Source organism: Myotis yumanensis, unplaced genomic scaffold (assembly GCF_028538775.1).
Source record: "Myotis yumanensis isolate MYYU_CA2020_CCGP unplaced genomic scaffold, mMyoYum1.0.hap1 SCAF_1, whole genome shotgun sequence".
Taxonomy (NCBI): domain Eukaryota; kingdom Metazoa; phylum Chordata; class Mammalia; order Chiroptera; family Vespertilionidae; genus Myotis; species Myotis yumanensis.
In genome coordinates this window covers 1,674,150-1,696,416 of record NW_027223752.1, presented here as the reverse complement: position 1 = coordinate 1,696,416, position 22,267 = coordinate 1,674,150, and the positions used below count along the sequence as shown (strand labels likewise).

At 68.5% G+C, this 22,267-nt stretch overlaps 2 protein-coding genes and 1 long non-coding RNA gene across 3 annotated transcripts in view; 2 read left to right on the top strand and 1 right to left on the bottom strand.

The window, feature by feature from the left end:
- BRF1 (BRF1 general transcription factor IIIB subunit) overlaps window positions 1-6,009 on the top strand; it is a 48,576-nt gene extending 42,567 nt beyond the window's left edge. Inside the window, exon 19 of the transcript XR_011471156.1 lies at window positions 5,439-6,009. The gene's annotated coding sequence lies outside the window, so the exon portion shown is untranslated. The remainder of the gene's footprint in view (window positions 1-5,438) is intronic.
- Window positions 4,816-11,421, bottom strand: LOC139008739 (uncharacterized). Its single transcript, XR_011471198.1, has 3 exons — window positions 11,357-11,421; window positions 8,791-9,010; window positions 4,816-5,969 (listed from the first exon to the last, which is right to left on the bottom strand). It is a non-coding gene; the product is annotated as an uncharacterized lncRNA (long non-coding RNA).
- On the top strand, window positions 11,243-17,550 carry NUDT14 (nudix hydrolase 14). Its single transcript, XM_070412193.1, has 5 exons — window positions 11,243-11,386; window positions 13,853-13,896; window positions 14,341-14,405; window positions 14,633-14,870; window positions 17,237-17,550. Exons 1-5 carry the CDS (start codon window positions 11,306-11,308, stop codon window positions 17,475-17,477), a joined length of 669 nt encoding a protein of 222 aa, XP_070268294.1. The 5' UTR covers window positions 11,243-11,305; the 3' UTR covers window positions 17,478-17,550.
- The last annotated feature ends 4,717 nt before the right edge of the window (window positions 17,551-22,267 follow it).

Sequence of the window (22,267 nt, the reverse complement as noted above, 5' to 3'; positions counted from 1 at the left end):
GCCCCGGCCTTGGCATCGCATCAGGTGGAGCTGAGCCTGCGGCTGGGGGTCAGCAGGGCCAGGTTTGGACAGGGACCCAGGGTCAGGGCAGGTGCTGGAGTGGGGGCAGATGGGCACGCGGCCTCAGCCAGTGGGCACGTGCACACACTACGCGCTCACGGAGACAGCTGTCACACGTCTGCCACGCCCCTGCAGTCAGGTCCCCTCCCCATCAGAGCCCTTTCCCGGAACATTCCCTCCAGCCCCACAGGGGCTCCCAGGTCACTCACTGCCAAGTGCCTGTGTGGAGGCCGCACCGGCGTGCAGGTCCAGAGCTCAGCGCCTGGGGTGCATGCGAGGCCCCGGCCTGCCTGGGTCTCTGGGTGCTGGGGAGGGCATGGTGGCCGTGGGTGCAGGGCACAGCCTAAGGAGGCCCTGCATATGGTGCTCAGCCGTGCCCAGCACCTTCAGGCTCTGCAGGTCAGGGAGGCACTCGGGCCGGCCCCGGCCAGCAGGTGGCGCTGCAGGACGGCCAGGTGGGCCTGAGAGGACAGGGAGTCTCCTGCAGGGTGTGTGTGTGTAGGGGGCGGGGGTTGGGGGGGGGGCGGGCAGTGCTGTGAGGAGCGCCCCCCCCCCCCCCACAGCTGGTTCCTTTACATCTGCCCGGGGTGGTCCCCTGACACACGGACGGCCCTGCATGATCTGACCAAGATGAGCCGTCGGGGCCTCAGCCCCGTCCCATTTCAGTTCTGTTCTTGCCCAGGGTGCCCGGGGGCAAGGTGCTGTGGGGGGAGCGGGAGGGGGAGGGGGAGCGGGAGGGGGCCCCCCCCCACACTGGGTCCCAAGGAGCAGCTGGTCAGGCCACACTGAGGCACAAAGAGGCAAGTGGGCCGCCCGCCTGGGGCAGGTGACGGAGGCGAGTGAGCGAGGCAGGGGAGGGGGGGCCAGGGCCTCAGGGTGGGAGGGGCAGGGTCGCCAGAGGCTGGGTGTCCTGGTGGTTTCAGGGGGTGCAGCCACACGTGTGGGTGGGAGCAGGTGTGGCAGAGGCGGGCCCGTGTGCTCGGCTCCGGTGGGCCCTGGCATGGGGGGGTGCTGGTGGGTGCAGGAGGGCAGGGATAGGGTGCTCAGTGCAGCCAGCCGGGTGCAGGCCGGGGCAGGAGGGCTCAGGTGGGCAGGTGTCGGGCAGGATGCCCCCAGGGTGGGCTCTCGGTGAGTCACTGTGAACTGGGAGCCCCAGAGTCAGAAGCCACTGGCCTCCCACTGCCTGTGGCTTGAGGGCAGGCCCAGTGCTGGGCAGGGCTGGTGGGCCTGCTTCTGCCTGTGCCGGCCCCGTGTCCACAGCCTGGCTGCCCCAGGAAGACACAGTGCCCTCTCTGCCAGGGCCGGCCTCTGATGGCCACTGCACCAGGGCAGGCCTGAGGGGCAGCGGGTGTCCGGGTGGTGCCAACCAGTGCTGGTGGAGGCCTTGCCCACAGCCTGGGCACACCGGCCCCCAGTGGTCCACCTGCCCCCGCCCCCGCCCTTCTGCAAACACCTGGCTTCTCCCGGACTCGGGCTTATGCCTGGGATGCTCCCTCCCTCCCCTGAGAAACCTGACACAGTGCCACCTCCTCCAAGAAGCCTTCCTTGCCCACTAACGCTCCCTGGCCGGTCAGCCCTCTCCTGGGCCCTGTCCTGACCGCCCTCCCTGAACCATCTGTCCGCGGGGGAGGCGCCCGCCAGGCCAGGGGCTTGTTGGGGGCACGGCGGGCTGGCTGGTGCCAGTGGTCCCCTCTGTCGTGTCGCGTTCTCCAGCACCCGGGCCGGCCTGGGGGCGGGGCCAGAGGGAGGGGCGGGGCTGCCGCCCGGTGAGCTCCCGGATTGGTCCCCTCGGCGGCCTGGGGGCGGGGCCGGGCGCAGCGCGCGGGGTCTTATCTGCGCGGGCAGCTGGCGGCCCGTCCGTGCGCGAGCGCCCCGGCCCAATTCAATGGCCATTGTCCGCCGGCCCCTTTGTTCGGGAGGCGGCCACTTCCTGCGGGGCCGGGCGGGCCGGGCGGGCGGAAACGCTCCGAGCCGAGGCCGCCCCGGCCCAGGTCAGAGGCAGCGGCACCTCCCGGGCGCCCTGGGCCGGGGCCGGGCGGGGCGCGAAGCTGGGCCAGCGCAGCCCGCTCCTCTGGTCAGTCTGGCATCCGGAGCGCGCGCCCGGGCAGTGCCGTCCTGGGGAACCCCGGTGGGCATCCCCCCTGGAGCCCGAGGGCCCCTCCCAGCCTGCCCGCTGCCCCCGGCCCCCGGCCCCCGGCCCCCGGCAGGTGACGGCAGCATCAGGCGGGACTCCGCTCCGGGATGGACACGGATCCGGCTGGGACGCGGGGCTGGGGCGGGGCGGGGCGAGAGGGGGCAGCCCCAGGTGCTCCCCCACCTGGCGGGCCTCCTGTCCCTCCCTCCCTGGGCTGGGCACTGCCGGGCAGTGCTGCCCTCCATGGCGTCCCTGTCCCTCGTCCCCTCTGCCCGTGGGTCACCTCAGCTCAGCGCTGTGGACAGGCCTCAGCCACGTGCTCACCCACAGGAGTGGTGCCGGGGAATGGGATCCGCGCACCGTGGCTCGCCAAGCCGGCCGGGCTCCCTGCCCACGGCGCCCCGGCCCCTCTCCCTGTGCCCGACCCTCCAGCGGTTCCCACCCGCAAAGCCCTCCCGCCTCAATCCAACCTGATCAGAAACACCACCCGGGGCAGCGAGTGTGGAGCTTCATCGGGGGCGTTGGCAACAAAGGACTGGGGAGGACTGGGGGGCCCGTGAGGAGAGCTGGGCACCCCAGGAATTAAGTGCTGCCAGGGCGCCGCCTGAGGCCCAGGAGCAAGGGGAGAGCCGTGCCCGGCCCCCGGGGCTGTGCCCGCAGGTGGGGGCTGCCGGATGGCAGTCACCCCCTGAGCCCCGTGGCTGTAACTAGAGGGTTTGTGAGGGGGGGGGGGGCTGGGGGGGGGCAGCACCAGCACAGCACGGAGCGCCGTAGGCCCTGTGCCAAGGGCAGCGAGTGCCGATGAAGGGCCAGGCACCCGGGGGTGGGGGAGCCGAGCCATCCTGGCACCTTGGCCTGAGGGTCTGAAGGCCAGAAGGCCCAGGAGAGGTGGGGCCTGAACTTGAACTAATCCGAGAGGCCAAGCGGGGACTCGAGGTAGAAGAGATTCGGGGGAAACACCTGTGAGGAATCAAAGGGGAGCCCGTGCCCTTCCGGGGTTCCTGCCCTGGGGAAGCAGGGGGAGCAGGAGGCTGGCGGGAAGGGCCGAGCGAGGTGCACCCCGCTGCACTCCATGGCTTCCTCGAGGCCTTGGCGGTCCCGCGGCCGTAGCCGGCGTCCAGCAGAGCCTCACGCTGGTGTCAGGGACGTCCCAGGAGAGGGGCACGTGTCCCCAAAGCAGGTAGTCGGCACCATCGTCTCCATGCCGCGCGCCCCGGGAAGGCCAGGGGTGGGGAGGGTGATGCAGGGCTGAGGCCCTGAGCTGCAGGGCAGGGGCGGTCTGGCCATGGTGAGGTTTTGGTGTAGGGGTGACAGAAGTCGCGGGAGTAGGCAGGAGGGTGGTCAGCCGGGGCCTCACCCAGGAGAGACCAGGGTCCGTGGCTGAAGGGAGGGGCGGTGGCCGGCTCCTCAAGGGTCACGCGAGCCCCTCCCCAGGTTGAAGACAGAGGTGATGGGAGTCTGGCTGACAGCTGAGCCCTGAGGGTCTTGGGAGGGGTTCTGGGGAGTGTGTGGAGGTAGAAAGCGAGGGGGGAGATCAGCGTCCTGGTTCAGTCTCCCCAAAGGGGAGCTCAGGGTGAGCCTGGCCCTGCAGCGGCCCCCCCAGGCCCCACAGTGGGGATCAGGGGTCAGGGCTCCTCCACTGAGGCCCCGCCCTCACACCTCTGGGTCAGAGGAAAAGACCGAAGGGGTGCCCTCAGGGTCCCCCTGCTACCACCCGGGCAAGTTCACACCCCTGGACAGGTCACATGTCCCCCGGTGCTGGGTCTGACCACCTGGGCCACCAGGACCCGCTAGTGGGCACCTAGCACCTTCTGACTGGACTCCCGCGTGGTGGCCCTCGTAGGCGGCACTGTTCCACCTCCCCATCCCCAGGGACCCCCCCGCCCCCCCCGCCCCTCGCGTGCGGAAGGAGACCCAGGGAGTGCGTCTACCTGCAGGGCCCCGTGGCCTGCCCCCAGCGCAGCTCGAGCCCCAAATGTGCCCTGACCTCGGAGAGCAGAGGTCACTGGCCACTTTGACCCCAGACCCCTGGCCCTAGAGAAGCTCTCCTCCCCGCTCCCTCCCCCACCCTCAGCCCTCGGCTGGGAGCCCACAGGCCCCGGCCCAGCCCGGGCCCCTCGGCAGGTGTTGAAGTGGGAGGAGGTCAGTGGCCAGGCTGGGGCTGGGGCGGCCCTGGTGGACTTGGCCGGCAGCTCCTCTTTGTGGGAGGTCCGTGTGATTCACTCCTCAGGCCCCGGCACAAATGCAGGAAACCGCCATTCTGTGAAACGCTATTTTCTCCCGCCGAGGGGAAAGCCTGTCACACGCAGGGCATTGTTCCCGGCTGCTTTCCGGGCGGGCTGGGCCTGTGATGGGCTGTGCGCTCCTGGGGCTCCTGGCTGAGCTGTTTCCCTTCGAGACCCAGGGGCGCCTAGAGGTTGGGAACTGGGACCTGGGTCGAGCCACCAGCCCCAGGGTGACCGGGCAGCCTCGCCCACAGGCACGCGTCTCAGCAGCCGGGGTCTGCTCTGTGTTGGGGCCCGAGTGAGGCCACAGCTGGCCTCAGCACGCCACTCGCAGCTCTCTGCCTGCCCCGGACCTGGAGGGGCTGTCCTGCACCCCACTCTCCCCCCTCCCTCCCCAGGAGGGTCACCCTAACCCAGCCGTGGGCAAACTACGGCCCGCGGGCCGGATCCGCCCGTTTGAAATGAATAAAACTAAAAAAAAAAAAAGACCGTACCCTTTTATGTAATGATGTTTACTTTGAATTTATATTAGTTCACACAAACACTCCATCCATGCTTTTGTTCCGGCCTCCGGTCCAGTTTAAAACCCATTGTGGCCCTCGAGTCAAAAAGTTTGCCCACCCCTGGGCTAGACCATTCTGCACCCCCTTCGACCTGGCCAGGGGACTCCCAGTAATGGGCCCGCTGTTGCCCTGCTGCCCCGGCTCAGCGTGGCTCTGGCCTGCACAATAAAAGATGGAGAACTGTTAGCCAAAGGAAAGCTGGGTGGTCATTTTACTAAACAAGAAAGTAGATTTTAAAATAATAGCATCACGCCCTAGCCGGTTCGGCTCAGTGGATAGGATGTCCGCCTGCGGCCTGAGGGGTCCTGGGTTTGATTCCAGTCAGGGCACATGCCCAGGTTTCGGCTCGATCCCCAGTAGGGGGCATGCAGGGGGCAACCGATCGATGATTCTCATCATTGATGTTTCTCTCTCTCTCTCTCCTTCTCTCTGAAATCAATAAAAACATATTTAAAGAAATAACAGCATCATGAAGAACAAAGAGGGACACCAGTACTTTGACATGAACAGCAGATGACAATGTAACATACACACAACTAAAAACACAGCCTCGGGGGACCGCACAGTCACAGCCGCCAGCCGCCCCTCAGACACCAAGAGCTCAGCGCCGAGAGCCCAGATGGGACAGTCCGTCTGGATGAGGCAACAGACGGACAGACGGGTCCTGTTCTCGTCCAAACAGGAAGTTCTCCAGATCAACGCTGGGGGTCCCCAAAGAGGCCTCCCCATGGCCTGCGATGGAGGCAGCCCCATGGGGGGTGGGAGGGGGAGCAGACAACGAAGCAATGCCTACCACCTGCTGGAGGAACGTGCTGTAATTTCCAACCAGGAATTCCAGCCCTGGCTGGTTTGGTTCAGTAGATAGCGCGTCGGCCTGCGGACCGAAGGGTCCCGGATTCGGTTTCAGTCAAGGGCCTGCAGGAGGCAGCCCATCAGATTCTCGCTCATCATTGATGTTTCTCTCTCTCTCCCCCTCTCCTTTCCTCTCTGAAATAAAAAATATATATATTTTAAAACAAAACAAACAAAAAACATGTTTCTCTTAAAAAAAAAAAAAAAAAAGGAAAGAAAGAAGAATCCTATACCCAGCCCAGCAGCCTTCATGTGTGAGGGTGGAGCAAGGCCAGGTGTTACAGGGTACCTTCCAGGCACGCAGCCTCCAGCGTGCGACGTCCGACGCAGGGGCCAGGGGAGGGGAGGCGGCTGCAGGGCAGCTCTGCCTCTGGGGCCAGCATCCCGATTAGACCGTGTGGCACAGCTGGCACCTCCGGGAGCCGAGAGGCTGCTTCCCCGGGCACGTCTGCTGTGACCTGCTCCTGACCGACGCCGGTGGTTAGAAGCAGAAACGCAGAACGCTGCCAGGTGCCCGGACGGGGGCTTGGATGTCCACCCCATGACGGCCACAGAATGGCCCCTGGAAACCCGGAGGGAGGCTGAGGCCGGCCCTCGGCCCTGGGATCTCTCAGCCCCTCTTCTCCTGGGAGCTCAGCTGAGCAGTTTGTCAAAACGAAAGGGGATGTCGCTGGGGCACCCCGAGTGTGAAAAAGGTCAGAGGGTCCAGGCGATGGTTCTCAGCGCCTGGAGGGAGCGCCCTCGGGGGGAGCAGCCCTGTCCCCCTGCTCCCTGTGTCCCCCCAGGGCCCCAGAAATGTGCTGCGTCATGACCTGGCTACTGAGCACCTGCTTTACTGATCTCACAGAATATTTGTGTGTGTGTGTGTGTGTGTGACTGGTGTCAGGGAGGAAGGGAGAGGGGGAGAGAGAAACATCCATGAGAGAATCATGGATCGGCTGCCTCCTCCCGCTCCCGCCCCCCTGGGGATCGAGCCCACAGCCCAGGCCTGTGCCCTGACCGGGAACCGAACCGTGACTTCCTGGCTCACAGGTCAACGCTCAGCCCGAGCCCCGCGGCCGGGCCGTTATTCTTTACGCCGTGCTGTGCGTTATGGAGACACGCCCCAGACTCCTCCGCACGGAGAACGCGTCTCATGTTTAAGCGGCTGAGAACCCGTGGGGCTCCTCCACCCTGGCAGCGGCTCGGCGGGACCCGAGGGGCGTCAGACGGCATGACCACAGCAGCAAAACAGCGCACATGTACACGCGTGCACACACCCACCTGGGCACACGCATGCACACGTCCTCTCCTCCCCCAGCGTGTGCACCAGGACCTCAGCCACGCCGGCCGGGTGCTTTCTCTGTGAGCACACACACTTTGCAGCAGGTTAAGAAGTGCATTCTGGCCCGGCTGGTGTGGCTCAGTGGGTGAGCGTCGGCCTATGAACCAGGAGGTCACGGTTCGATTCCCAGTCAGGGCACAGGCCTGGGATTCCAGCTCGATCCTGTGGGGCGAGCAGGAGGCAGCCGATCCATGATTCTCTCCAAGCGCGTTCTACTCACACTTCCTTCTGCGTGGTTTTAACCATCACTTTTTCTCCTTTCCTTCTGTGGGGGATGATTTTATGTCAGCCGGGATGGGCTAGGCCCAGGTGCCCTGATATTTGGGGGGACACAATTCTGGGGGTGCCTGAGGACATTCTGGAGGAGGCTAGCCTGTGGGTCGGGACCTGAGTACAGCAGTGGGCTCCCCGGTGTGGGTGCCTCCTCGGCCCGTGGGTCTGGGTGGCACAAAAGGCGAATGAGGGAGGCTGTTCTCTGCCTGATGTCCTGGGTCCCCGAGGGCAGACTTGGGGCCACTCGGCCTCCACAGCCACGTGAGTCGGAGCAGGAACTGGCACAGGGCGCTGGGGCCGAAGAGGAAGCCTGAGAGCTGACCCCTGGCCCCTGCTGGTCTGGGTCCTCAGCGAGACCGGAGCGTGGAGCAGGGTCAGTGGACACGCCGTCCGTGCGGCCAGGCAGAGGCACTGTTGGGCCCCAATGCTGAGCGCAGGGGCCGGCTCGGTGGCCTCCATTTCCCCGCCTGTCACGGCAGAAATTCCCTGAGCTGCAGCCTCACCTGTGGACCGCCTGTCGCCCCGTCGGGGGAATGGCCGAGCGCTGGAGGTGGCCAATGGCCACCTGTCCACCTGCCCAGGCTGCTGCCACCCTCCCCTCCCACCGCGTCCTCACCCCTTACACAGAAAAGGGCGGTGGCAGCCAGCGGGAGCCTCTGGGTGCCCTGCCAGCACCCGCCCCCTCCTGTGGGGTGTCCTCCCAGTGCCCCTGTGTCCCTGACCTGCCCGAGGCCCCCACTCGCCTGGACCCTCTGACATGGACCCATCAGCTGCTCCTGGTTTACACCCTGATCCCCGAACCTTCGGCGTCGACGTGACCAAGTACAGGCCCTGCGGGGGGGCTGCTGGGGGGCGGCCGTGTGGCCTCCTCGTCAGGCCTCCGCCCGGCGGCCTCTGCAGCCCCCACGGTGCCAGGTCAGTGGTGGCTTTTCGAGGCCCCGTGGCCCCTCGGCCCCCGGCCCCAGTTCCAAGCCGCCCGGATGCACTGGACACTCCAGAAAAACGGTCGGACTCATGTCTCCCTGGAGAAACTCACCCACCTGCACCCCCAGGTCCCCCGGCGCTGGTGGGTGGGGACGCCGCGGGCGGCCATGGGCAGCATGGAGGCTCCTGAACAGCCTCACGGGGCCTTTTTCATTTTTTAAAAACTGAACTGACGTTCACAGAACACGAACCCTTTACCGTGTACGGTGGCATTTAGCGCACGCATCATGGTGTGTAACCACCACGACATAGTTCCAGAACATTCTCTCACCCGAAAGGAAGCCCTGTCCTCACCGAGCAGCCCCTGCCCCTCCTCCCACGCCGCCCCTGGCACCCTCTGACGGGCGCAGTCTGCCCGTCCTGCAATTCACATACGTGTCGCCGCTTCCCGGCAGCCAACGGCGGGTTCACCCATGCTGTGGCGAGTGCGGGCGTCATTCCTCGTAGGAGCCGCACGTTCCGTGTGTGACCGGCCGGTGTGCCATCACGTGCTGAGGGACACGCGGTTTCGGCTGCCGTGAAAGGGCTGGGGTGCAGCCTCGGTTCTGGGTCTCCCAATCGGTGGGGTTCCGTAGGGCGTCTGAGGGCCTGCTTCCTGCGGGGGGGGGGGGGGGCAGCATCTTGCTGGCAGATCGCAGGCACGTAAATCCCGCAACCCGCACTGCCAGCCCTCAGCTTGCGTTACTACGACAACGCTACTTCCCCGCATGTGATGAAAGCGAGGCTCCCTGGAGAGGCTTCCTGGGGCCCGGCCACCGTGGCTCCGTGGGTGAGCGCCGACCTGTGAACCAGGAGGTCACGGTTCCATTCCCGGCCGGGGCACATGCCTGAGTTACAGGCTCCATCCCCAGTAGGGGGCGTGCAGGAGGCAGCCTATCCACGATTCTCTCTCATTGATGTTTCTCTCTCTCTCCCTTCCTCTCTGAAACCAATAAAATATCTATATGCATAAAAGCCTAAGTTACCAACCAACTGTTCGACCGCTCGCCTGGTAGCCATGCTGTGCAATGACCACTAGGGGGCAGACGCTCCTACCAGCAGAGGAGGGAGCGCAATTCCTCGTGGAATCGGCCGTGGGTTAGGTTGCTGCTGGGGCACTGTCGCCCCGAATCTGCTTCACCCACACCCTGGACCCAGAGAGGAGGGAGGAGGGAGCCGGTGGGCGTCCAGGTCCCAGAGGCTGGCCTGCAGGAGGGGTCTCGCAATCCGGTACCCTCGGGGGATGTCCGAGAACCAGTTTTGGCCCAATCCTCGCAGGCCAGGCCGAGGGACCCCACGGGTGCACGAATCCGTGCACCAGGCCTCTAGTGTATATAGACACACCTACACATATCTACACACACAAGAGAGGTGCCCCCTGGGGCGGCGCTGTGTGCCCTGGGGCGGCCCTGCCTCACTCCACGCAGCCCAGCAGGCAGAAGCACCGGCCCCTGTGCCCGGAGGAAGAGGCGGGTGGACTCTCTCTCTCTCCAGCCCCCAGGACACCAGGCCGAGGCTGGGATCGGGGAGTCTCTGACAACCCCCAGCACCACGCCTCCCAGGGCCCCCCTTGTGAAGCCCCCTCCCCCGGACCCTGGCTGGCCAGGGCTCTCTGGGACTCACAGGACACAGTGGGCAGGACACTGCTTGCCTTCCCAGGCCGGGCCACAGGCTGGCCCGAGGCCGTGTGCGGACACCGCCATGCTGTGGGGCAGCCCACGCCAGCCACACGGGAGAGGCCACACAGTGACACGCCCAGCCAGGTGGCTGCTCCAGCCACGTAGAGGAGGCCCCCCGCCCGGGCGAAGAGGCCAAGCTGACGGGCATCCCTCGGAGCCTGCGGACTATTCCAGCCCCAGCTGCCCTGCCCGTCGCTGCAGGGGAACGGGAGAGCTGCGGCCGGGCCAGGGCCCCCACTCGGACGGGAGAGGGCCGTCAATGGCGCTCCAAGCCGGGGGATTCTGGGTGCTTTTCACGCGGCAATAGTAACATGGGGACAGCTTTCAAGGCCCCATGGCCAGCCCCACCTGGGCGTCCCTCCTGGGGCCAGTTCCCCACCCCACCCCTCGCAGCAGCGCCTGGGGAGGCGAAGCCACACTTGGAGGGGGTCCTTGGGATCCACGTGCAGAAGGGGGGCCCTGCAGCCCAGGCAGCGGAGCGGGCTTCTGGGGGCGGGGATGGCAGCTGGGAGGAGGGACAAGCCCAGAGGCGGCGCCCCAGGCCCAGGCCGGGAACCTGGACGGGAGGCCGAGCTCTCCTGTCCCTCCTCCCCAAGTCGTCGCTTTTCAATGTTTATTGGTTTCGGAGAGGACGGGAGGGAGAGAGACTTCGATGGTGAGAATCATGGACCGGCTGCCTCCTGCACGCCCCCCACCGGGGGGTCTAGTGGGCACCCCAGGCGCGTGCCCGACCCGCAATCCAACGTGACCTCCGGCTCCAACCCCGGAGCCACGCCGGCCGGGCACCGCCTTCTCGCCTCCCGGCCACGAGGCTCCCAGGAGGTGTCCACGCGCCGCCCCGCGGCGACCCCCGCGCTCTCCCTCCCGCAGGTCCGCCACTGCCCCCTTCAGGGCTCATCGCTGCCTCCCGGGCTGCCACCCCCCCCGCCCCGGGACGACCCATCACGGGACGGCGGCCGGCCCTCGGGGGAGGCACCGCTCGGCTCATCCCGGCAGAACCGCGCGCGGCGCCGCTCTCCCCGCCCCGTGCCGAGCCCCGAGCGCCCGCGATCGCTGCTCCGGCGCGTCCTCTCCGGCCCGCCCCGCCCGCCCCCTCCGCGCGCCACTCGCCGAGCGCACCCCGCCCCGCCCCAACTGCGCATGCCCAGAGCGGCGTCACGCGCCCGCCGGTCCGCCCGCTCCTGCCCCGCGCGCACCCGCTGTGTCCGCCGCGCCCCGGGCTCCCCGCGGCCATGGAGCGTATCGAGGGGGTGGCCGTGGGCCGGTGCGCAGCCTCGCCCTACCTGCGGCCGTTCACGCTGCACTACCGCCAGGTGAGCCGCCGCCGCCGCTTCCGCCCGTCCCTTCCGCGGCGCGGAGCCCCGCCCACCCCCCGCGTCCGCCCCGCCCACCTCGCGGAGCCCCGCCCACTGCCCGCGCCCGCCCCGCCCCCGGCCTCGCGGGTGGCTCCGGTTCCCACGCCGCGTGAGTGCCGGGCCAGGGCGGCCCCGCAGGGCACCTCCGGCCCGCTTTGCGGCGGGATTTGCGGGCTCCTCCGAGGTCACGGAGCGCTTCCCGGAGGCGGTGGTTCCCCGGGAAGAGGACACGCCCCCGAGTCTCACCCGTGGGGCCCACGCCGCCTCCCGGGCACGTGGAAACAGGTCACCAGGAAACACCTGTTGGGGACGCGGGCTCCTGCCCTCTCTCCTTGTCCAGCTGGTGGCCGCCTCCGGCGGTCTCTCAGGACCTGCTCTGTCCACTCGGGTCCCCACCGTTTCCTTGCAGCTCCACCTGCCCGGCGGGCTGCCCGCTGCAGGCCCTTCAGATGGAGACGGCCCTGCCCCCCGCCCTCTCAGCACAGTGACCCCGGGAACCCCCCACCAAGCCCTCTGCAGCCCAGCCTGAGAGAGGCCCCTGCACCCCACTTCCCCTGGGGTCCCAGGATGCACCCTTGTTGGCAGCACTAGCCTGGGGCAGGCGGGCAAGGCAGTCGAGGGGCAGTGTGGGAACGTGGAGGTCGCTGCCCCTCTCTGACATCTCCTGGGCAGGGGCCTGATGGCTGCTGGGCCCCCCAGGCTGGGGCTCTGGGTGTCGGGCACATGCCTGCTGGGCCGTGGCTGCAGCCCCTCCCACCTCCCGTGAGGGGGACAGCTCGGTGGGCGCCTGCCGCGACATCCCCCTGGTGGGTGCTGGCGACCAGACTGAGCTGTGAGGCACCGCTGAGCTGGGCACAGGCTGGGGGCCAGGGCCATCGGGCCGGGCAGCACATGCCACCCAGAGCTCCTGTAGCCTTTGGTCGTTAGCTACCCTGGCCAGGGAGTGCTGTGGACAGACAGGCGGACCAGAGACGGGGCACCCCTGGGTCTGACGGGGAGAGGATTGTGTCTGGGCCTCAGAAGAGGAGCCAGGTCGGGGCAGCCGCAGACCCTCCCCTGCACCCGCCTCTGCTGGACCTGAAGGTCTGGCAGACGTTTTGATCCTGAGCCGAGGGCCTCTGAGACCGGCACGGGACACGCACGGAGGGAGCAGTGGGCACAGCGGGCGCATGCACAGGGCAGGCCCTCCCTGGAGCCGGCGTGGGCGGGTGGCTGGCTCCGGGTGGCGGGTGGCAGGCAGGCCCGGGCTTGCTCCTGGGGGCAGTGCCCGAGGACGGCCTCCCGGGCAGCCGGCCGCACACAGGGCCCCGGGCCTCCCTGCCCTTTGGGAACCGAGGCTGCCACCACCCTTCCAGGGCACCTCTGCCTCCCGCCAGGTCAGACCCAGGCCCGACACTGCTGGGACCACCTGTGGCCCCGCCTGTGAGGCCCCCCCCCCGCCTGTGAGGCCCCCCCCCCCCGCCTGTGAGGCCCCCCTGCTTGGAATGCCCTTTCCTCATCTCTGTGTGGCGTCACCTCCTCCAGGAATTTCCCATGAAACTGTCCCTTGGCGCCCTGCCCCAGGACGGGGCACTCACTGTGTTTCTCGTGTCAGGACCATGTCCATGTCGTGGCTGGACAGACCCCAGGGGTGGGGCCAGCAGTTCACCGGGGCCTCTGGGCTGACCCCGTGACTGGGGGGCTGGTGATGGGCAGCCACAGGGCAGGGCCCCGAGTGCCCAGGTCCAGCCTCATCCACAGGGACGCCATGGGGCGGTGCTGGACCAGGTGAATGTCCATTTCACCTGCTGGTGTCCAGCTGGCAGGACTCTGGGTGCCTTCTTCCCTCCGCCTGCTGGAACCCCATAGTGTCTGTTCTGCCTGCCCCAGCGGCTCAGCCCAGACCCTGCCCCACACTGCCTCCTGCTTCAGGGTGCTTCCCAGGTCCTGGCAGCCCTTGGGGCAGGGTGCCCAGGGCGGGGGAGCAGGGCGGGAGGGCCGGGAGGGGCAGGGAGCTCAGGGTGGGGGCAGGGTGCCCAGGGCGGGGGAGCAGGGTGCCCAGGGTGGGGGGGACAGGGTGCTCAGGGCGGGGGGAGCAGGGTTCCCAGGATGGGGGCAGGGTGCTCAGGGCAGGGTGGGGACAGGGTGCCCAGGGTGGGGGGACAGGGTGCCCAGGGTGGGGGGACAGGGTGCCCAGGGCGGGGGGGGGCAGGGTGCCCAGGGCGGGGGAGGATAGGGTGCTCAGGGCGGGACAGGGTGCTCGGGGCGGGACAGGGTGCTCGGGGCGGGGGGCAGGGTGCCCAGGGTTGGGGGGGACAGGGTGCTCAGGGCGGGGGGCAGGGTGCCCAGGGTTGGGGGGGACAGGGTGGGGGGACAGGGTGCTCGGGGTGGGGGGACAGGGTGGGGGGACGGGGGGGCACCCTGACCGCCGCCTGCCTCTTTCAGAACGGCACCCAGAAGTCGTGGGACTTCATGAAGACGCACGACAGGTGAGGCCCAGCCCAGGCTCCTCTGACGCCCGGGGGCCCTGCCTCTGCATCTGTGTCCCCCACGCACATCCCCGCTCCCTTCCCCTTCTCTGCGGGTCACCCAGGGGGACGGGAGAAGCTGTCTGGGTGCCTGGCCCCTGACCCCTGGGGTGTGGGCTCGAGAGTGACATGGCCACAGGAGTGTGGTCAGCAGGCAGCCGGCCAGCAGGGACCACATGTCCTGTCAGTCACCTGGCCCCCAACTTCCAAACGTGTCTTCCCCACCCCACTGCCCCTCCTGCCAGGGGTCCCTGCCTGGGCCTCGCTCTCCCCATCTGAGCAAGGGCCCCATTTTCCCAGGCTGCCGGGGAGAGGAGGGCGGCTGGGAATGCTGGGAACAGGGCCCCCAGGGAGATGAGAAGGGGGGTGCTTCTGTGCTGAGCTCGATCCCCCCCCGCCCTGCAGTGTGACCATTCTCCTGTTCAACTCTTCCCGGAGGAGCCTGGTGCTGGTGAAGCAGTTTCGGCCAGGTGAGGCCCGGGGTGAGGGGAGGCCAGGTGAGGCTGGGGGTGAGGCCTCGGTGGTGGTGGGGGGTGGGGGGGGTGGGGGGGGGAGGCGTGAGGCCCCGGGGTGGGGAGCGGGGCCCCTGTGCTCCTAGGGTTAGAACGCAGATGTGGGGAGGGCTCCAGGGGAAACTGAGGCCTGGTGAGGCAGCTGCCATGTGGCCGTGACCATGGTCTGCCCTCCCCCCAACCAGCCGTGTACATGAGCGAGGTGGAGCGCCGCTTCCCAGGGTCCCTGGCGGCTGTGGACGCCGACAGGCCGCGGGTGCTGCCGGAGGCACTGCCGGGCTCGGCGGGGGTGATGTACGAGCTGTGCGCGGGCATCGTGGACCAGCCGGGGCTGTCGCTGGAGGAGGTGGCCTGCAAGGAGGCCTGGGAGGAGTGTGGCTACCGCCTGGCCCCGGCCGACCTGCGCCGCGTCGCCACCTACAAGTGAGTGGGCCCGCCAGCGAGGGGCGCCTGCTGCAGCCCTGCCCCGGGGAGGGCGCCGGCTGCCTCGGGCAGTGAGCGCCCCGTCCGCGGGGGTATGCAAGCAGGGCAGCGCCTCCGCCTTGTTTTCACCGTGGGGCTGGGGAAGGTTGGAGGGAACCCACCCAGGTCGTGATCCAGGCCGGCACCTGGGGTCTGGGAGCTGGTTCTGGGGCGGGCTGGGCCCATGCGCCTGCCCTGCGGCCCCCAGCCCTGTGGGGCGGGCTGGTGGCAGCTGCTGCCGGCAGATGCCTCCACTTCCTGTGGGATTAAGAATGGGGCCCTGGGGGTGGGGATGAGTCACAGGTCTGCTCTGACAGGGGCTCAGGGATGAGGGAAAGGCTGTGTCCTGGGCAGGAGAGGCCCAGCTCTCCCGGGCAGGGGGACGAGGTGTGGCCTGGACGCTGGACTTCAGGGCCAGCCCCACCAACGTCCAGATGCTCCCCCCCCCCCCCCCCATCGCCCACATCCCATGAGGCCCACTGCTGGGGCCATCTTGGCAGGACAGGATGTTGGGGGGAAGCCCACCCCTGCCCGGTGCCCACTGAGACGGTCCGGACCTCAGGGGAGTCTGGGGCAGGAGGGCCTCAGTGCCCTGCACGCACTGAGCTGGGTGCCTTCTCCGGAGGCAGGGCCTGCACCCCTGGGGCTCTGTCTCCCAGCCCAGCGCAGGGGCGCACAGTGGTGGGCTGGGCCCCCCGCCCCAGCTTCATTGGCCCCCAGGCCTCCTCGGGGTTGGAGGTGAGCCACAGGGTCCTCCATGTTCAATGGATTGAGGCTTTCCATGCCGAGGGTTGGATGTCTGGGTGTGAGGGGCCTCCGACCATGCCCTGCAGTGTCCTCCGTGGGGCCCGCCAGCAGCTACTTGTCCCCTGAGCCTGCTGGGGACCGGGAGACGCCAAGGGCCTGCCCTGGGGCGGGGGCTGGTTGGGGGGTAGGCAGGTGGGGGTCCTGGCAGAAGGGCTCCACATGCGGGGCCTCGGCTATGCCCGATCCCCAGGGTGCTGGGGAGCCATGGAAGGTTGTGGACAGTGAGCAGCCTGCTCAGACTTGCATTTTGGAGTCGAGGGGGGCTGTGGGGAGCAGGATTGAGGTGGGGCTGGAGTGCAGATCAGGCCGTTGTCCCTGTGGGCCTCCCGGGGCTGGACAGACAGCAGGGCCCGGTGGTGAGCCGGGCCACTTGCCTGCAGTCCCAGGCGACAAGTCCCAGGCCTTCGCCTGAGGTCAGGGGCTGCGGAATGACTGAGTGAGGGAGGAGGCGGTGCCCAGCCTGGCTGGGCATGTTCAGAGGCCACGCCCGTCTCTTCAGAGCCGGAGGAAGCAGACTGGAAACCCCACAGACGGGCTTCCATCAAAGGCAGCCCGTGCCGCCGCCGGCGGAAACGGGCCATCAGGAAGGGTCTGAGGGAGATAAGGGGATGGAGGGCAGAGGAAGCAGCTGGGCGAGGTCAGTGAGGGGCCCTCCTGGAGGTGGGGTGTAAAGGCCGTGGTCCTGCTCCCTCCCGTGTGCTGGGCGTCTCCCAGGGCAGCTGCCGCCGACCTGGGTCCCCCTGACTCCCCAGACATCCCCCCTGGTTCCCTTCTCCCCCTGCGCCATTATGGGCCTGGGATCCAGACTGGCCCGTGCACCGCCCTGTCCTCGCAGCCAGCAGTCCCTACGCTGCCCACTCCTGCCCCCCACCAGCCGGTCAGAACACTGCCCTTGGCGCTGGCCTCCCTCCTGGGGACCGTACCCCCTTCTGGCCACCACCCATTGCGAATGGAACCCTCGTGCTCCTCTCGGGTCGAGGGCCCTGGGCTGGGGATTGGGCTGCCTTGGCACCTGCTGCCCCCAGCCTGGTGTCCTGCAGGTGACGGTGGGAAGCCCCCCAGCCCACACCCCGCGGGCAGCTGGTGTGGCCCTGCTGGCAGCCAACCGGCATCCCTGGGGGGAGGCGTCAGCAGCCTGGGCGGGGGCTGGGGGTTACGTCCACCGGGAAGGAGGCCCTGGCTGAGGGCCCAGCGTGGACAGGCAGGGAGGGCGGTGCCCCCGACAGTCCCCCGAGGCTGAGTAGCTGCAGGCCCTCATCTCACGTCTGCGCCCCTCAGAGCCTCGGCCGCTGTGGTCGGGGTGGCCGGTCTCCTGTCTACCCCGGGGCTCAGACCCCCTTCCCAGCTCACGGCTGCGGCGTGTGACCCAGGCCCCGTTGGCCTGGACCACGGCCAGCTCCTCGGGTGGCGCAGGTCCTGGCCGCGTGGCCCTCACAGCTCGGTGGCTTGCTCTGTCTTCCTTCCACCAGGGACGGGCGGGGCCTGCTCTGTGGCTCAGCCTGCGCTGTCTCGACCCACAGGGCTGGCGTGGGACTGACCGGCTCCAGCCAGACAATGTTCTATGCGGAGGTGACAGACGCCCAGAGGGGTGGCCCGGGCGGGGGCCTGGCCGAGGAGGGCGAGCTCATTGAGGTCGTGCACCTGCCCCTGGGGGGCGCCCAGGCCTTCTCGGACAACCCGGACATCCCCAAGACCCTCGGCGTCATCTTTGGGATCTCCTGGTTCCTCCATTGTGTGGGCCCCGGCCTGGGTCTCCAGTGACCCTCGAGGGGGTCTGGAGCGAGGCCGGTCCTGACCCCCACCCTGCAGCCCAATAAAGGCTCCTGTGGCTCCAGCTGTGTCCACTGGCTCCGAGCTGTGACCGGGGGAGGCCCGGAGAGGGGGGGATCTCCAGAGGGCCCTCAACTCCACAGCAGAAGCCTGGGCTGTGGCTATGCCAAAGGGCAGGCCAGGCCGGGGCGGGGCGGGGGGGGGGGGGCGGGTACACACTCAGGGAGGGCAACTCAGTGGGCCTGGGGATGGGCCCCCTGGGCACCAGGCCACGGAGTGAGCTGGGGCCTCGGGGGTGGTGGCTGAGCCGGCCTCAGTCAGGAGGGCGGCAGAACTGTGAGTTGTGCATTCCAGGGGGCACATACTCCCTGTTCCTGGAGAAGCGAGGTCCCCCGCCCCGAGGCCTGGGCTGACACCCCCAGAGCCCGTGTCCCCTGAGCCACAGGAGTGTGGCGCCATCTCCCTCCACCTGCAGCCCGTGTGTGTGTGTGTGTGTGTGTGTGTGTGTGTGTGTGTGTGTGTGGCCTCGAGCGCTGGGGGCCACAGGTGGGCTCGCTGCCCACTTCGCCTGCACCCAGGAGCCCGCTGTGGGGAGTGTGCTGGTCACCATGGTCACAGGCATCAGCGGGGGGGTGGGGTCCCACCTGAGGGTGGTGACCTGGTCTGGCCCTTCCCCAGAGCCCCCACACCCTTTGGTCAGCCCCTGGGGTGTTGCCCTGGGCACAGGTCGGGACGGCCGGGGTCATGAACCCCTGACCTGGGAAAGGCAAGGAATCCAGGGGTGCTGTCCCCACAGGAGGGCGGCTCTGGGGACCGGAGTGGCCAGGAGCGTTGCCATGGGCCCCAGTGTTCCCGGGCTGGGCCCCGGGCTGCAGCTGGATGGTGTGGGGGCGGGACATGCTGCCTCGGGCTCCTGCTGGGCCCACCTGCCCTTGTGTGCTCGCCCTGCCCCGCCCCAGGCCGACCCCAGGCAGGCGGTGTGGGGGTGCTTGTAGGAGCCTAGCAGAGCAGCACAGCTCAGGCCTGGCATTGGAGGCCCAATCGGCCCACCCCAGCAGCACACCTGTATGCAAATGCCAGCTATGACCCAGGTGGGGCCTCCTGGGAGCCCAGCCAGGTGAGTGCCAAGCTGCTAGGGAGGGGCCTGAGGGTGTGTGGTGTGTCCAAGGGGCCAGCAGGGCTGGGCAACTGTGGGGTCCAGGGCACTGCAGCTCCATTCTGTCCAGAGGAGACCCCAGTGGGCTGCCCCGGGCCCCGCTCATCTAAGAACTGTCCTAGGGCAGGAGCTGTGCCCAGGGGAGCCCCGCCTGCCTGCCTCCCGCACTGCCTGCCTGATGCCCACCCGACTGCTCACGGCTCTGGGCCGCCTGCCACACTGTCTGGGAGGGGCGTCCGGCAGGGCCTGGGCTCTTGGGGCCCTGGGGCATGTGCTGAGCCCCGGACTGCAGGGTGGGGTAGAGGGCAGGGTCCCTGGACTGTAGTGCAGCCCCGCCCCTCACTGCAGCCTGGGGCCGGTCAGCCGGCACACCACGGAGCCTAATGGAACTGGCATCGATTTCCCGGCACTGGGTGGGGGGGGGCTGTAACCGGAAACCCCCCTCCCTGGCGCTATATTTAGCACCGCACAAGCGGGCGGAAGCACAGCTCACTCCTGAGCGCAGCAGGCTCTGTCCAAATCCTGGGCAGTCCGCACCCCGGCCGGGCCGGAAGCCCCCTGGCCAGGCCGAGTGGCCCCCAGACTACCCGTGCCGTGTCCAGCACAAGCAGAGCGCTTGCCCAGGGCACACCCGGGAGAACCCCTGGGGCTGGAGCTCAGAGCGGGAGCCCCAGGCTAGGGGGCCGGTGGAACTGGGATCCGAGGGGTGCTGTGGCTCAGTGGACCCCAGGACAATCACGGGGGCCTTCCTGGAAGAGGCCGGGCAGCCTGGCCCGGCAAGGGTGGAGGCAGGCGCCCGACCACCCCTGGATTTGCAGCCCTCTGGCCCAAGGCTACAGCAGTCCCTGCAGGGAACCCTCAGAGGGGGGTTCCTGTCTCCTAGCAACCGCGGGGGGGGGGGGGGCGTCCCCTTGCCCCCGGAAGAGGCCACCTTCCCTGACTTGAACCTCTTGGGCACTATTAGGTCTGGGCCGTGGCTCCTAGGAGGCAGGAGGGGCTTCTGGGTCCACAGGAGCAGGGAGGCAGGCGTCCAGGGTCTGCCGTCCCCAGTACGGCTTGATGCTCCCCAGCTGCTCTGGCCACAGGGACCTCGGTCCGGCTCCCAAAGGGTGTGGAGGGAGGCCCTGGGCCAGGCCACTGTCTCCGTCGCTTTGCAGGGCGGGCAGGGGCTCCCGGACCCCGAGGGAGGCTGCGTCTCCTGACGGGTGGAGCTTGGACCCTGAGATGCAGGGTGCGGTCACCCCTGGTGCCTCGGCTGAGAAAGAGCCTCAGCTGAGACAGCAGCTTCCAGTTTTTAAAAAGAATATATTTTTATTGACTTCAGAGAGGAAAGGAGAGAGCGCAATGATGAGAGAGAATCACTGATCAGCTGCCTCCTGCAAGCCCCACAACCCGGGCCTGTTCCCTGACCGGGAATTGAATTGTGACCTCCTGGGTCACAGGTCAGTGCTCAACCACTGAGCCATGCTGGCCGGGCTTTAAAAATTTTTTTTTCTTTAGAGACAGGAGCTTCTGGATGGGGGTGCAGCCGAGGCCGCCTTCCCTCCCCCAGCTGGCCTGAGCAGCCCCAGGTGCGTGAGGGAGGCGCACGCTGGAATTCCCCGGTCCTCAGTCCCTCCAGCTCCAGGCCCCGCCCGGCCACTGGCCACCTTCCCCTCTCACTTGCTCTGTGACAGTGGCCACCTATGGCCTCCCTGCCGGGCCTCACTCCTGCCACCCCTCCCCCGCAGCCAGGGATCCTTGTGAAAATGTAAGTCACAACGTGGAGCCCAACCCAGGCCGGCTGCTTTCCGTGACTTCCCGTTGGTCTTAGCAGGAAGACCGTAGTCCGGGAGGCCCAGCTCGCCTGGCGCCCACCCCCTCCCCAGCCTCCCCTACGCCGCTCACCCTTCTGCCTCGGCCATTGTCTCTCACAGGCCCTCACGGGGGGCCAGGCTCCCTTGGCCCCAGGGCCATTGCACGGACCATCCCGGCTGCTCACCTGACTGACCCCCTGTCGTCTTGGGCTCCTCCCTGGGTTGCCCGCCTTAAGTCTACCCCTGCCCGGAGACCCTGAGGGTGGGCAGGCACTGTCTGCCTTGTTCAGTGCTTGGCAGTGCGGGCAGAGGTTCCCAGGGCCTCGGTGCGTAGCGGGGCAGTGGGCATGAGCAGGGATGGCGCCTCGGACCCCTGGAACTGGGGGCTCCTCTCCCCTCCAGGCCAGAGCAGAGTCGGACCTCCAAAGGGAACCCCCACCCCTGAACACGGCGCGGAGGCTCTTATGAGGAGGGGTCTTTGTGTGTGGAGGTGCCTGGCTTGTGTCCTGCCCCCTTCCAGTCGGCAGAGGGGCTCAGGTTAGGGATGGCCACGTGCAATGAGCAGAGCCAGGCCCATCCCTTCTGGGCCCCTAGCTGCACCTGAGGTCTGGGTTCTGGACAGGGCTGCTCAATGGGCAGCGAGCCGGGTGAGGACAGCATTCATCCCCGAGGCACTGGGCCATTGGGCTAGTGCCTGTCCCCTGAGTTCCTCCTGCCAGCCCGGCCCTGAACCAGTTCCTGCAGAGCCCTCTTCCCCCAGGGCCTCCCAGGCCCCTCACTGCGTCAATGACTAGCTCCAGGAGCGGCCGCACTCCCGGCACCCAGCCCAGGGCCGGGGCAGATTTGCTGGAGGGTCCGTTACTGTGGGAGTGGGGCCGGAAGACCCCTGTGGAACATGTCGTGACCCCCGGCAGCCGGGGCGATCGCCAGTCCTGGGGGGCCCTGCTGGGTGGAGGGGAGGCGATGCCTGGAGACCAGGAGTTCTTGGTGATGGCTCCCTGGAGGTGTGGCTGCAGGTGGGGCGAGGGCTGGCGACCGGGACGGCAGGAGGAGCCTCTCAGGGGGCCCCTCGCCTGGTCCAAGCTCGGCCCGGCCCGGCCCCGGCCCTCCTCGAATGTGTGGTGGCGACCCGTGTGCCAGCGCGAGCGGCACACGCAGCCTCAGGCTGGGAGCGCTGGTTGCCTGGCTGCCCCATCCGCGAGTTGGGGGGCGGGGAGGGCCCGGGCGTCGGCGGGGAGCAGCGCCCCCTGCGGCCGGCGCGGAGCGGTGGGAGCGGCTCCGAGAGGGGACCCTCCCTGCGAAGGGGGAGCGCAGTCGGCCGGGCCCGGCTCCGGCCCCAGGCCGCGCCCGCCGCGCGTGGGGACCGAGCCCTGATTTGTGCAGGAGGTGGCGGCTCCCCGGGGACTCCGAGGAGCGCCGCGGCGGCGCATGATGGGAGGGGACCGGGCGGCGACCTCAGGGGGCGCCCGGCACTCGGCGGGGCGCGGGCGGGCAGAGGGCGCTTGGCTGCGCGGGTCCCCGCTCGCCGGGATCGGCCGCGTTGGCGACGAAACCCCCGCGGCCTCGGCTTCCCGGGAGGTGCGCGCCGGACCGGACGCTGGCAGGAGGCGCCCTCCGCCGCCTTTAAAGCTCCGGCGCCCCCGGCCCCCTGGCCCCACCCCGCGGCGCGGCCCCGCCCCCTCATGCATATGCAGGTACGCGGGTGACGAATGGGCGAGCGAGCTGTCAGTCTCGTCCCGAACTTGTTGGCTGCGGGCGCCGGCAGCGCGGGCACTCAGAGCCGAGGCCGGGACCCGCCGCCGCCGCCGCCGCCGCCGCCGCCGCCGCCG

What these genes read in the sequence shown, in the direction of transcription:
- NUDT14 (XM_070412193.1), top strand. Translation starts at nt 11,306, where the DNA reads ATGGAGCGTATCGAGGGGGTGGCCGTGGGCCGGTGCGCAGCCTCGCCC. An exon ending in TCACGCTGCACTACCGCCAG is followed by an intron (nt 11,387 to 13,852) that starts GTGAGCCGCCGC and finishes TGCCTCTTTCAG; the next exon opens with AACGGCACCCAGAAGTCGTG. An exon ending in CGCCGCGTCGCCACCTACAA is followed by an intron (nt 14,871 to 17,236) that starts GTGAGTGGGCCC and finishes CTCGACCCACAG; the next exon opens with GGCTGGCGTGGGACTGACCG.